This window comes from Exophiala bonariae (genome assembly GCF_035927105.1).
Source record: "Exophiala bonariae strain CCFEE 5792 chromosome Unknown scaffold_17, whole genome shotgun sequence".
Taxonomy (NCBI): domain Eukaryota; kingdom Fungi; phylum Ascomycota; class Eurotiomycetes; order Chaetothyriales; family Herpotrichiellaceae; genus Exophiala; species Exophiala bonariae.
In genome coordinates this window covers 663,434-677,219 of record NW_027042492.1, presented here as the reverse complement: position 1 = coordinate 677,219, position 13,786 = coordinate 663,434, and the positions used below count along the sequence as shown (strand labels likewise).

The 13,786-nt window shown below is 49.6% G+C and overlaps 6 protein-coding genes across 6 annotated transcripts; 4 read left to right on the top strand and 2 right to left on the bottom strand.

Moving 5' to 3' along the window:
* Positions 1-134: 134 nt before the first annotated feature.
* Positions 135-1,271, bottom strand: LTR84_003863 (uncharacterized protein; the record flags this gene model as incomplete). The annotated part of the gene is made up of 1 exon (XM_064847446.1): positions 135-1,271. One exon carries the CDS (start codon positions 1,269-1,271, stop codon positions 135-137), a length of 1,137 nt encoding a protein of 378 aa, XP_064705167.1.
* Positions 1,272-1,686: 415 nt separating this feature from the next.
* On the top strand, positions 1,687-3,402 carry LTR84_003862 (uncharacterized protein; the record flags this gene model as incomplete). Its single annotated transcript, XM_064847445.1, has 4 exons — positions 1,687-1,765; positions 2,021-2,205; positions 2,261-2,533; positions 2,599-3,402. The coding sequence occupies 4 exons, from the start codon at positions 1,687-1,689 to the stop codon at positions 3,400-3,402; spliced, it is 1,341 nt and encodes a 446-aa protein (XP_064705166.1).
* Positions 3,403-5,186: 1,784 nt separating this feature from the next.
* On the top strand, positions 5,187-6,929 carry LTR84_003861 (uncharacterized protein; the record flags this gene model as incomplete). The annotated part of the gene is made up of 1 exon (XM_064847444.1): positions 5,187-6,929. One exon carries the CDS (start codon positions 5,187-5,189, stop codon positions 6,927-6,929), a length of 1,743 nt encoding a protein of 580 aa, XP_064705165.1.
* Positions 6,930-7,781: 852 nt separating this feature from the next.
* On the top strand, positions 7,782-10,239 carry LTR84_003860 (uncharacterized protein; the record flags this gene model as incomplete). Its single annotated transcript, XM_064847443.1, has 2 exons — positions 7,782-10,115; positions 10,171-10,239. The coding sequence occupies 2 exons, from the start codon at positions 7,782-7,784 to the stop codon at positions 10,237-10,239; spliced, it is 2,403 nt and encodes an 800-aa protein (XP_064705164.1).
* A 313-nt stretch (positions 10,240-10,552) lies between these two features.
* Positions 10,553-12,103, bottom strand: LTR84_003859 (uncharacterized protein; the record flags this gene model as incomplete). Its single annotated transcript, XM_064847442.1, has 1 exon — positions 10,553-12,103. The coding sequence occupies one exon, from the start codon at positions 12,101-12,103 to the stop codon at positions 10,553-10,555; it is 1,551 nt and encodes a 516-aa protein (XP_064705163.1).
* Positions 12,104-13,325: 1,222 nt separating this feature from the next.
* LTR84_003858 (uncharacterized protein) lies at positions 13,326-13,764 on the top strand (the record flags this gene model as incomplete). The annotated part of the gene is made up of 2 exons (XM_064847441.1): positions 13,326-13,401; positions 13,457-13,764. 2 exons carry the CDS (start codon positions 13,326-13,328, stop codon positions 13,762-13,764), a joined length of 384 nt encoding a protein of 127 aa, XP_064705162.1.
* Positions 13,765-13,786: the final 22 nt, after the last annotated feature.

The following is a 13,786-nucleotide window of genomic DNA, read 5'->3' as shown; positions in this document are numbered from 1 at the left end:
TAATTAAAGCCAATAAGAAATGAATTCAAGACTCGTCGGCCTTTACAACCACACGGACCCTTGCTGGATGTCACTGTGCCATATCCTGCCTGTATATATTACATATCAATTATTCCGGGCTCCTATCCATATCCCTACTCCAGATTTACAACAATCTTCTTGGCCGAGACGCCTTGACCCAACAAATCCATCGCAGCTTGAATATTCTCCAGACCTTTCCCAACAACAAGCGGGTCGGGAGCCACAGTGTATTTGTTATCTCTCAAGGCTTCCGGTAAGAAATCTTGATAGACCGCCTTGCCGATGCCGTTGAAAGCGAGGGTCGTCCCGAAAACGAATGCGTATTTGACACCATAGCGCTTCGATTTGAGCCAAAGTGCTATTTGTCCCGAGAGATAATAGTACACGATTGTGAGCATAACCATTCTTGTTGGAGTCTCTGGAGGCATGGGGTATGCCGCCAATGAGACAACTTTGTTGCCTCTGCACTGACTCATGATGTCCATGCATACCGTGCCTGATCCCTTCCCGAGCCACATTGCTCCAGCAGTGGTCTTGCCTTGGAATGCTTGGACAATATCCGGAACCACCGTCGGGCTGTTATAGTCGAATACTTTGGTTGCACCCAAGGAGCGAACGTATGCAAAGTTCTTGGGCGAGGCTGTGGCGAAGACTTCGTACCCGGAAGCAACTGCCAGCTGGATGGCATTGCTCCCCACGCTTGTTGAGCCTCCCCAGATGAGTATCGTCTTCCCCGTTGGCGCTGGATTCTTCGTGGGCAGCGCAAGTGCCATTTGGTCTGTTTGATATAGGCCACACGCTGCTGTCCCAAGCCCGAGGGGCAGCACACATGCCTTTTCATAGGACAAATCGTCTGGGATATGTGAAGTCATATCTGCGAGCAAGACAACGTAGTCTTGAAAGGAGCATTCCGGCGCTCCACTTCGGTTCTTATCACCACCCAGAGTCTGACCGAGGACACGATCTCCCACTTTGAATCGCGTCACCTTGGAGCCAACTTCAACGACCTCCCCAGCAGTGTCAACTCCCAAGATATAAGGGTACTTGACCCAAGGGAATGCCATCTGGGAGCCAACCTTTTGTATCATGACGTCGACCGGATTGATCGCCACTGCTCCGTTCCTGATGACAATCTCGTCCATCTTGGGAGGAGTATATGGCGCCGATTTGACCACAAGAGGTCTCACTTTGTTGCCCATCAACCAAGCCGCCTTGTTTTTGAACATTTTACCTGCGTTGTTCTGTGCCATCCTCTGCCTGTTCGTTATGTGTCTGTTTTGGTCTCGACTTTCGCGTGCGAGGTGAGCTTTTTCGAGTGTTCTGCATCGTACTTCGAGTCGTCCATATATAGTGACTTGAGCGATGCACCGACTCTAATCTCCGTCCGAAAGACAGTTAGATGCATACGAGTATCGAGTGCCCGAACCTGGCCATCATTCAGGCCAGTCTTCAAATGTTCTCTGGAAACCCGAACCCCTGTCGCAGTTTACAACCCTAAAAGGCTTCGAATCCGAGCGCCGGTTAGCTCCCATTCCAATTGCAAGCCACACTGCGCAAGAGAGTCCAACCACGCGTATCAGGTGGAGTCTTAGGGAAGAAAGCGGCCAGATTGATGTGCCGCAATGCCTTTGGGACGCCTTAAGCCTAGCCAATGATCTGGGTGCAATGTACGACTATGTCCGACCACACTCCTCCACCATCGAACGCAACGACACACTTATGCCTCATGTCAATATCGATCCAGGTTCAATTTTGGATGACTTCTCAACTTTCTTGCGCTTTCAGGACTGTCATTGGTTTGTTGACATATATCCTGCACGTCATTCAAGACAAGAACTCCCCGATTGGTATATCGATTTTCGTATGCCTGTTTTCCGCATTGATGGTCGAGTTGTGAGCGAAGATCTGTCTTTCGGGCTCTAGTATTGTTAATTCTTCTCCCATGACAAATTTATCCTTCCAGTACTAGCCACATTCATTTCGCGATATCATCAGCTAGCTACACTTCGGATTCTGCGCGCCCACGAAACTGGCATCACACTAGCTCATCTGGCCGGCTTGTCGAATCCGATGACAGTCCAAAGCCAAGTCCAAACGTGGCCCGTCACCTCAGGCAAGCGACGGATCAAGGCACACTCCAAATCCAAGCAGGGATGCCGAAATTGCAAACTCCGCAGTGTGAAGGTACAGATATTGAATTGGTATTGCTGAGTCTTCCCTGGCTGAACTTTGCCTCTAGTGCGATGAAACCAAACCGCAATGCCGGAAGTGTGGTTCTTATGGAGTGATGTGTAATTACGATGGCACGAATCTTGACCTGCATCTCAAGGTGGAAGCAGCCGCCCTTTCTGGGGTCTTAATCACGGAGACTGTCCTTCCTTCATACTTGCCCTATCGAATCAGCGAGCATGAACAGGTGCTGAGGAGATTCCGCAACCGAACCTCTCTCACCGTTAGTGACGGCAAGCGCCTAAAGATCTACCAGAATGAGATCATCACCCTCGCACATACGGTAGGCCTATCTGCTGTCTATCAATGACGGACCACCAATGAAGACCATTACTCATCCAATCACAGAGCTCTTATCTCATGCACACTTTACTAACACTGACTTTAATGCACGATCGATTCCTATCGCCCGTGTTCAGCGGTGGACCATCTAGCAGGGAAACGTACCACTGTTACCAAGCTGCCGCGACCCTGCAGAAGCAACTCGCCCTCCCGATGCAAGTGGCGGAACAGGCTGGGCTCTGGGTTGCCTCAGCCCTGCTTAGCATCATTGTCTTCGCACAAGTTGATGGCGAAAGTGCCGAAGACGTGTGGCCACTGCGGCCAAATTCGACTCCCACGATCGACTGGATTAAGATAGGAAAAGGAAAACGCGAGATCTTTAATATCACGAGTTTACTCCACGATGACCCGTTCTTCAGTGCTTTGACTGTCATTCTCCATCCAGAGACAGAATTCACGCTGCGCACTGGACCAAACTTCAAACAACTTCCTCTTCCCTTTATCCGTTTGTACAACCTGTCAGATACCGACACCGACGAGATCAACCACTACCGCGACGCCATCGTCCGTCTCGCAAGGGTTCTCGACCCGCTATGCCATCCTGTGCAGGTCATCATGGAGTTTTGGGGTTTCACTAACATGACGGCAGAATTCAAAGCTTTACTGGGCTGTAAGGATCCACGCGCCCTCTTGATATTGGCGTACTGGTATATGAGAGCTAGTCAACTGGGGGTGTGGTGGCTGCGTCCACGGACTTATCTGGAGGGCCGAGCGATTTGCATGTACTTGGACCGATATCACTCGGACGATCTCGACATTCGGAGCCTTTTGCAATACCCAAAGGCGGCCTTTCGGCTTCTGAACACCTGATTTGCGGTTCTGGGATCACAATTATAAGTGCTGGTTACAAGTCCAACCCTCGAAAGCAGTCTCTGAGCCACGCTTTAGTACCTTGAAAATGAAGAAACGTCCACGCTGCTATTTGATTTGTCGTTCTCCTCTGCCGCCGATAACTGATGCCTTTCTATGACTGACATGCTATAGGTAATCGAACTCTAGTGAACCTATATGATAGCCACACTGCACGTTGACCAGCTTCTCGCGAATAATGACTCCTTGTAGATTGGAATTCCTTGGCCGTGGATCTCTCACCCAACTGCCCCTTCGTCGCCGCCGTCAATGCTCCTTTGCTTCGTCCCTGGGAAGCTCCAAGATCTCCTCTGGTTCATCTTCGCGACATGTATCATCGTGTATCCTCGTCCACTTGTCGTCCGAACAATGCTCATGTTCGTCAACCGGCGATTGAGGGTCTAGGGATCGGCTTCCTCTAGGACCGGTTGGGAGTGAACGGCGCCCATTTTTCTTTTGGCGGTCAAAACTTGGATGAAAATCTGCGATGGTGTTTCTGGTAGAATGAGATTGAGTTCGAGAAGGATTTTGGTTTGATCGAGAACACCCATCATGTTGCACCTACCGTCGTTTAAATAGTTTCTCCTGTGTCATGATGGCTGCGTGCCATGTTTCAACCCCGATCTCTGCGATGGAGCGTACCTCAAACAAGATGGTATCATTGTTCAATGCCAGCCAACGAACGTGATATGCCAAGTGATTGGCACGAAGGTGAAGATTTCATCTAAGATCGAAGTCATCACCTCAAACGTGAGATATGTGCTCATGCTGAGGTAAACAACGCCATGGGTCGGAGTGGCTTGCGACTTGTGTAGTTTCAAGAGACAGTCAGCTTTGATATATCACAGCTCTCGAGTTCCGTGAAAATCGCTCGAGAGGAGTCATGCTGGATAGCAGCGCTTCACAAGCTGGATCCAAACAACCAATTGCTCACAAATGTTCACAGGGCTGCCCTAATAGGGGGTCAAGGTCTTTGGAGAAGGAAAAGCCTGCCATGCTTCGCACCCAGTCAGTAGGTGACATCTTTTTAACATGGCATGCGTGCTGATATGAAGTCAAGAACATGCTGGAAGCTAAACAAAATCGTTTTGGCCAGGAAGGGAAGCTCGATGTTTGACTACATATGAAACCCTCGTTCGATCGTTTGTCGACTACGCGAACGAACGAATGTGTGGCACCACTTGAACCCAGCATAAAAAGAAATGCAATGCCCTGCCAGTAAGTGACAGGAGATGGAACGGGCCGTGATACTAACTGGGGCCGTTAGAAATCCTTGATCAGTATACTAAGTTAGACGGTTGGGAGCGAGGGAGATTAATGGAACAAATCAGCCGCCTGTAGTTGGAGCCACGCGGGGCTGAGGCGCCTGGAGGCAACCCCAAGGTCTCTCATTCCCTTATCACCTTAGGTATCTAGGTAGGTAGTTACCTAGCCTAGTCAGAGTTCGGAGTCCTGAGGGACATTCCCGATTGATGGCGGGCATGGTAGATATCCTAGAGGGGTAGCTTCCTCAGATAATTCATGTCCCGCAGCATGGCCCATGGGCGCAGCGACGGGCGCAGCGACAGGCGCCTCCGGCTTTGGCAGCCCTAAGTCTCCTTGACTGGCCTTGGTTGGTAGATACCTGAATAGGTGGCTGATCTTCTCTCCCCGATTTCATATCCCAGATTTACGTCTGCCATGCCACGCCAGTAAATTGTTGTGTATTCATTCGTCCACTCTACTTGTGTTTCTTGCATATCATAATGGTTTCCCTGCGCAAAGTGCCGGGAGCCCATCAGCATCCCAACCTTCCTGGTAAGGTCAAGGTGGAGGAGGATGTCAACAGCAAAGCTGTTCCCGTTGATCAGGAAACGATGCCAACAATTATTCAAACAGTAAAGGAAGACCTCGGTGAGCTGAAGAAGTTCTACAACATAACTCTGTCGCCAACGCGCTTCCAGAAGGTCGAACACTATCTTGAGAAGAAATTGGAGGAACTTTCGAATATCACATTCGGAAAGCTCAACCAAGCAGGTCAGGTTGATTATGCTCTGCTGAATAACTATCTGAAGAGCTCGCTGCAAAGGTTGAGGTCCGATAAGGTAAAAGATGACGAGGTACTCAAACTCGTTGGATCATTTGCGTTCATAATCATCGAACTTTTCGAAGCACGACAACGGATTCAAAAGCTCGATTTCCAAGAAGTTGCCGCGCTTTTCACTCGAGCAGACAACAGCGCCCGCGACCTCAAACAGGCTATCTCGAGTGGTATCTTTAGGGGGAAAATCGAGCGCACTATTGCATATCGCACTGCTTACAAACTCGAAGAGCTGAGTTCAGTCCTCCGCGATTGGCACAATTTCTATCTCGGATATGAACCTCTCTACAGTTGGTGGGTTTCGCAACCCTACGCAACTTTCCAGGAGAATCTCAGCATCCTCATTGCCTGTATTCAAACGGATCTAGTTGGTTTCGATGACTCCGTGAAGGATCCCATCATTGGGGAGCCAATTGGTCGGGACGGAATTCTGGCCGACCTCGATTTCGAAAAGATCGCCTACTCACCTGAAGAATTAATTCACATCGGTGAAATGGAATATCAATGGTGCGAGGTCGAGGCCAAGAAAGCATCCTGCGAGATGGGCTACGGGTCCGATTGGCGCAAAGCGCTCGAGCATGTGAAAAACATGTATGTTGGGCCTGGCCAGCAGATATACGGCATCCATGACCTAGCGATTGAAGCAACAAACTATGTGAAAGACCACGATCTTGTCACCGTTCCCGAAATTGCAGAGACCTGGCGAATGTTGATGATATCTCCGGAACGACAAAAGGCCAACCCTTTCTTCCTTGGGGGGAATACTATGCAGGTGTCATACCCGACGGACAAAATGTCACACGAGGACAAACTCATGTCTATGCGTGGTAACAGCATCCCTCTCTCAAGATCCACTGTCTTCCATGAGCTCATTCCAGGTCACCATTTGCAGTTTCATATGATCAAACGCCATCGTCCCTATCGCCGTATCTTTGACACTCCCTTCTGGATGGAAGGTTGGGCATTGTACTGGGAATTCATCCTTTGGGACAAGGGCTTTCCAGGAACACCAGAAAATCGAATCGGCATGTTGTTCTGGCGGATGCATCGATGCGCTCGCATTATCTTTTCGATCAAGTTTCACCTTGGAGAGATGACTCCTCAAGAATGCATCGACTTTCTGGTAGACAAGGTCGGTCATGAACGCGCCACAGCCACTGGAGAAGTACGCCGATCTTTCAATGGTGACTATTCACCACTCTACCAGGCCGGATACATGCTGGGGGCGTTGCAGCTTTATGCGCTCCGTGCAGAAGTCTTACAAAGTGGGCAAATGACCGAGAAAGAGTTCCACGATAAGGTGTTACATGAGAACGAAATGCCCATAGAGGTTCTACGAGCACTGGTGCGGAATTTTCCGATCGATCCTGATTTTAGGCCTTCCTGGAAATTCTATGAGAAGAACTAGTCATTTGAGACTACCACGAATGCAAGACTCATCTTTCCTAAGCGCTAGTTAGGGTTGTGGATTCTGGACACTGCCCAGTGTCAGATAATATTATGATTGTGGCCATCAGTTATCTGCAAGCCGTATGGGCGACCTTCCTACCTGGACTAAGGTCAATCAGAAGATGTAGGGGTATGAGCACGGGCCCGGACCCGGTACCCCCAAACGAGCCGGTATGCATACTTAACTAACTAGGTGTCTTGCCAACCTTAAGACCTTCCATGTCCAGTTATGGCAATGCGCTATTATTGTTTAGGTTGAAGGCCCTATCATCGGCTTTGGAAGGGACAATGACTTTACGCTATCTTCCCTGGTATAGGTCACTATTCGATACCAACTAGAAACAGCACCGGTGCTGCTTCCTGGCCCTTTGGCGCTACCCCGAAGTTGGCCACCTTGGTCAATTAAGAGCACTATCATTCAAAACTTGAGAATTCTGGTTGGCTCAGTCAATTTACCCGTCTTGGAAGATCCTAATCTAAGTGGATTCCACTCTCAACGGCCCCCGTAAGACAACGAGCGGTCATCTGCGAGATCAGGTTACATGTTCGACAAGTGCACTTATTTGGTATAGTTCAACCCCTCACTACATCCCTATCCTACCGAGCATAAACTGAACTAAGCGATCTTTTATGATAATGCGATGTAACATGTCAATCACGGATCGGCAGGCCATCCCGATGGCACCTGATAGTGGTGGAGATAAACTTGTCTCTCAGTGAACTGCCGCAGATAAGTACAAATATCCTGCGAAGTCGCCCCAGCCTCATATGTGGAGGTGGATCTCCTAGCCATTCTAGAAAGCCTCCAGCAATGGATCAAAAGAACCTCGATGCTGGAATCGAACCAACAATCTCCAGAGGAGATGGGCAAATTCATCCTGTGAGAGGTTCAATCGCCCTCTCAGAAACCGAGAGGCATGAAGAGATTGAGAAATTCCAAAAAGCGCATCAATGGGATCCCAATCTGCCCCAAGCAAAGGCGGACGCCATATCTCAGGCACTGCATGTCGGAGAACCTGAGACTATGTTTGAGGTTGAAAAGGAGATGATAGAGAAATCCCCGTATCTCGAGGTTCAGGCCGCCGTGCGAGATATCGACGATGGCGAATACACAAACACTCTGCGTGCATGGATCATAGGAATGACCATGTCGACCCTCGTCACTGGCATCAACATGTTCCTCAGTATGAGATCTCCCTCAATTGCTATCCCGGCTGTTGTGGTCATCATTATCACATATCCTATCGGCCATTTCTGGGCGAAGGTCATGCCTATGCACAAGTTCAACACCTTCGGGCTAGAATGGACGCTCAATCCAGGGCGATTCAGTGTGAAGGAGCATACTGTGATTGCATTGATGGCAAAGATAACTTCAGATTATGCATACAGCACGAATGCGTTGGAAGCACTTCAAGCCAAGTCCCTCTACAATCATCCGATGGGTTGGGGATTCGCCCTGCTCTTCACCCTGTCGAGCCAGCTTATTGGTATCGCGTTGTCCGGCATGTTTCGAAGATTTCTCGTGTGGCCTGCAGCAATGATCTGGCCTGGTCAATTCGGCACAACATCTCTCCTGTACGCCTTACATGATAAGCGTAAAGCCGAACCTTCTGAGACAAACGGATGGAAGATTTCTCAATACCGATATTTCATCTATCTTACTTGTGGCATGTTCGCATACTATTGGTTTCCTGGTGTCCTTTGGCAAGGGTTATCCGTTTTCGCGTTTGCGACATGGATCAAGCCTGAGAACGTTGTCGTCAACCAGCTGTTTGGCGGATTTACTGGGCTGTCCCTGATCCCAATCACGTTTGACTGGACGCAAATCTCGGGCTACATTCAAAGTCCTTTACTTTCACCCTGGCACGCTCACTTCAATTTACTGGTAGGATTGGTGCTCGTCATGATCATTCCTGCTCTTGGAATTGCGTACAGTGGTGCGTTCTACTCCGACTATTTACCAATCAACACATCTCGTACCTTTGACAATACCGCGACGAGATATAATGTGACCAAGATCCTCACACCTGAATTCACGCTCGACTTGGAGAAGTACAAGACCTATTCACCCATTTTCCTGGCACCGACCTTCTTTCTGAATTACGGATTGTCCTTTGCCGGGCTGACTGCCTCGCTTGTTCACACTATCCTCTTCCACCGCAAGGAAATTTGGTATCGCTTCAAGGAGGCTCGCAACCAAGAGCCCGACATCCATTTCAAGATGATGAAGAAATATCCTGAGGCACCGGATTGGTGGTATGGAGTTCTCTGGGTGGTTGCCATGGCTTTCGGATTGGCCACAGTCCTTGGATTCGAGACCAACATGCCATGGTGGTCGTTCCTGCTCTCGTGTCTTCTTGCCTTCATCTTCATCATTCCTTTGTGTATGATTTATGGCATGACAAACATCCAGATCTCCTTGAATGTGCTTTCACCATTCTTGGCAGGCTACATAATCCCTGGACGACCCATAGGCAACATGATCTTCAAGGTGTTTAGCACCATCGTCCTCGGTCAAGCACAAGTCTTCAGTGGTGATCTGAAGATGGCTCACTACATGAAGATTCCTCCCAGGACGACATTCGCCTGTCAGGTCGTTGCAGCTACGTGGGCTGTATTTGTGCAGATATCTGTGATGAACTGGGCTTTGGGCAATATCAGCGAGATCTGCACTCCAACTCAGCCAAGTCACTTCACCTGCCCGAACGGTAGTACTTTCTTCTCATCTTCGATAGTCTGGGGTGTCATTGGCCCTGCACGCGTCCTGGGCTCCAACTCGATGTACTCGAACATCCATTTCTTCTGGCTCGCAGGAGCCATTCTGCCAGTCATCTTCTACCTTGCGCTTTGGAAGTACCCCAGATCGTTCGTCCGATACCTGAATGCTCCTGTGATACTCGGCTCCATGGGTTGGTTGCCTCCGGCTACGCCATTGAACTTTTCTACCTGGGCAGTCGTGGGTTTGACTTTCAATTACTTCATCCAACGCCGCTGGAATGGATGGTGGAAGCAGTACAACTACATCACTTCTGCGGCACTGGACTCGGGCCTGGTTATTTGTACACTGGTTGTCTTCTTCGCAATTACCCTGCCGAATGTGACGGTTCCCCAGTGGTGGGGAAATGTCCAGGTGTTCGAGACTTTGGTAAGTCAACCCGTTGACAACCTATTGGACTTTTTCGATACTGACTGCTTCACAGGATTACTTGGGCATGGCGAGAAGGAAGACAGTGGCTGAGGGAGAGACCTTTGGACCGACAACGTGGTAGATATGCTCACTAACCCTCGTACCCACAAGGGAGTGGAATATACCCATCCAGTCACGCCTCTACGAGATACGGAATTGTCTCTTGCAACCTATTGAGTCTGTTGCCAGTTTTAGATTTTACGTCGCACATAACAGCTCGTCAGGAGTTGCGAAGTATTAATTTCTTGTAACTCCAAGAAAAGAATCACTTGGTTCGTCAGAGTGGTTGCAGTCTCATTCTCTCAGAGATCCTCGCACGATGGACAATCTATCCCGATGAAATGGCATGGCTGTTGTTTCAACCGTCCAAGAACAACCATGCCATAGTAGACCATCTAACAAATTTCCAGATCCTTGAAATTCCAGTCTTGTCCTTGCATAATCTCCCCATCCATAACGCCATGCACATAAGCACAGCCGACAAGACGATAATAGTCGCCCTTCTCATCGCAATCGAGTCTCATAATGAAAGGCATTTGGCAGCCTTGAACAACGACAATGTGGTCTCCAATTCTGCTATCAGACGGCACCAGACAAGCTCCGTTTAATTTGTGGCTCATGGCCAACTTCCGCCCAGTCGTGTGTGACATGCTGTCGCCGTAGATCCGGATATCATTCAACTGTGTAGAAGTCAAGTCCATCGTGTATGATGCCGGTAGTTCTCCAGTCCATTTTTGGTACACTGCTCGGAAGATTGTGTTTACGGTGTCCAGACATCGTGCGGATCCAGGCCAGTCTCGCATGCGGCAATAGCCACGACCCTCACCTTCACTCGGCATTATCAGATCCGCTACAATTACTCGCCAGCATAGTTTCGTGAACTCATGCAGCGGGAGCGACTGGGTGGGTACGACATCAAGCATCCATTTGACGGCATGAAGCTTCCATTTCGCATGCGATGCAAGGTCCTCCTGAGTAGACAGCTCAGAGTTACTTGGAATACCTCGTGCCATTGCCATATGAATGGCATCGACCACACAAGCTCGAACTACTATTCCACCCGCTCGAGACTGAGATGGTTGGCACTCATAGCTAGACAGACCACCAGCAGTGAAATCGCCATACTTGAGTGCGCCATCGGGGTTGATGAGGTGGGGCAATCCATCAGGAGGACCTTGCAGGTTGATCGTCCAGGACGAGTAGCCAGGACGATCGCCGACGGAGTGGTAGAGCACATAGTTTCTAGCTTGACGTTGAATGAGATACTGGCTTGTTCGAAGCATGAGATTTGCCAGCGACTCATTGTAGTCCACGACTATATCTGATTTGATCGTTGCATCTGTCACCATGCCAAGAAGGGCATAAACTTTGTCACAGTCCTTTGTGGCTTTGAAATATGTAGTAGTGGCGTCCAGCAGCTCGCAAAGACTTCTCGAGGTGCCCGCTTGTTCGGCAGTTAGGCTTATCCTATGCACAGCATGATATTTCGGTAGTACGTCCCAGATTGCGTCGCCAAGAGTCTTGTTCGGTTCCACGGGGGCATTGTAAAATCTGTCCTGTAGATAGAGGATTTCGAGATGCTTCGCAGCTCGTGAAATCGCGTTGCGAAGGAATTTTTTGTCTCGAAAGTGTGGACCAATCATGAAGCGTGCTCTCTGAGAGAGAGCAAATTCTTGCACAATCCAGACTCTGATAAACCACGGCCGACCCATGAAGCGGCGAAAAGTGTGCCAAAATTTCGAGGTCGGTCCTGGAAGTTTCATTGTTGTACACAGCTCGATACTGCGAGCGATCGACGATTGAGAGGCTTTAATGTCGATCTGAAACCAAACACTTTCCGGGATGAGCTGATAGCGGTTAAGTTCCAGAAGTAGCTCTTCGGTATCCTCATCTGAGTCCCCTAGGTCGACGATGACTTCTTCGGCTTTGGAGTAAACTTCATCCATCATCCGTACTTGTAGCGATTTCTCAGCCAGTCCGGCCTCGGTCTCTGCTTGGTTGATGCATATTGCGGAGGCCCAAAAGCACTGAGCGTTTTGTCCAGAAGATCGGAATCGTGTCAGAACCGAGTGCAGACTGGGCGGAATTTGGACGTTGTACCCGTCCAGTGTTATAGAGACAAGCGGGCTCAAGCTGCGATCGCCATAAACAAATGATATAGCAGTATAACTAGTGGCAGCCGAATCAATATCTACCTGATTGATTTTCAAGCAGATTTCAGGACAGGAATTCGAAGTGGGACAAAATTCGAAAGTCCTGATGTGCCGAGAAGTGGCTAAGGGCTGATAAACGTACTGGCTCCTCCAAACGTACTGGCTCCTCCGAACAACGAGTGGCCGGGGAGAAGGTAGTCTCAACAGCCTTGCCACAAAATTGCAGCAGCCTGAGCTCAAATCATAAAGCAAGCAGAGGAAGGGATGGTAAGATGCTGCTGTCGTGAGTTTATTCAGGCAGGATTGAAGGAAGCGAAGCATAAGGGACATTTCAAACTCACGGTGGCAGCTCTTTCATATCGAGTCGAGACACAAGCCTACCTTAAGACAAAAGGGCCCAAGGCTGTACAGCCCTTTTGCTGCGCATGATTTCGCGCGCGTCAAGAGGGTGTTTCAGAAGGCATCCAGCAATATGCACCCAACCTCTACCTTCATTAGCGAGACCAATGGGCTCAATACTGTCAGAATACATGTGTCAGGTTGTATCAATCTAGTAGCCCAGTCGCATGGACTATTGCCCCAATTACATCTTGACGTGCTCGGTGGTAAGCATACCTTGCATCTCATACAGTGCATAACGCTGCAATGCACAAGTTTGGAGGTGCAATATTTGGGGTGTCACACGAAGCTAAGAGAGAGCCCACGGGGTTGAACGTGGCAAGTCTAAGGTGCTACATGCCTTTGCCGCCCATCCCTGTCCGCCACTACGTCATGCATGAGGAGTAATTCCAGGTCGCTATCCCGCATTTGCCTGGCAAAATCCCTGCTCTGAATGTGTTGCACATGTGGACTATGATGTAGCGAGGGGTTCACTCAGCGCAATGTGGCGCCATGTTCCTCCTACATATAGTAAGCGAGCGAGCCTCTAGAGCAAAGCATGAGCATCACACGTGAAAACTATATCAACCTCGTGGACAACAGTGACCAGAGTAACCATCCAAATCGTAACCCAACCATGCCTGAATCCCAAAACCAGGGTCCCGTTGAGGACAAGGAGAACCTTCAACCTCAAGGTGACGGTCAAGGCGAAGGTATTATGTCTATTACCAGCGTACACTCCGATGCTAACGATAAGTGTTTGAGTAGGCGCCCACTGGGCATCAAAGCCTGAAAGCTACGGCAACGCCGCAGGCGAGAAGATTGAAGAGACGCTTGCACCGGTGAGCAAGTACACCGGCAAAGGCCTCGAGACGCTTGGAAGACCTATCGGTGGCCTTGTCGAGCCTCTTGTCGGCGGCGTTATGAAAGGCGGCAAGGCCTGGGGCGAAGAGACAGGTGTCGGATATGGAAACGCAGAAGGCGGTCCCGCGAAAGCCGCCGAGGCTGAAGGACAAAGAATGAAAGAGCCGTTTGGTGGGAAGGAACAGAATGCTGAGAACCCGCTTGGTCTATGACTTTCGGCAGGATGAGATAAAG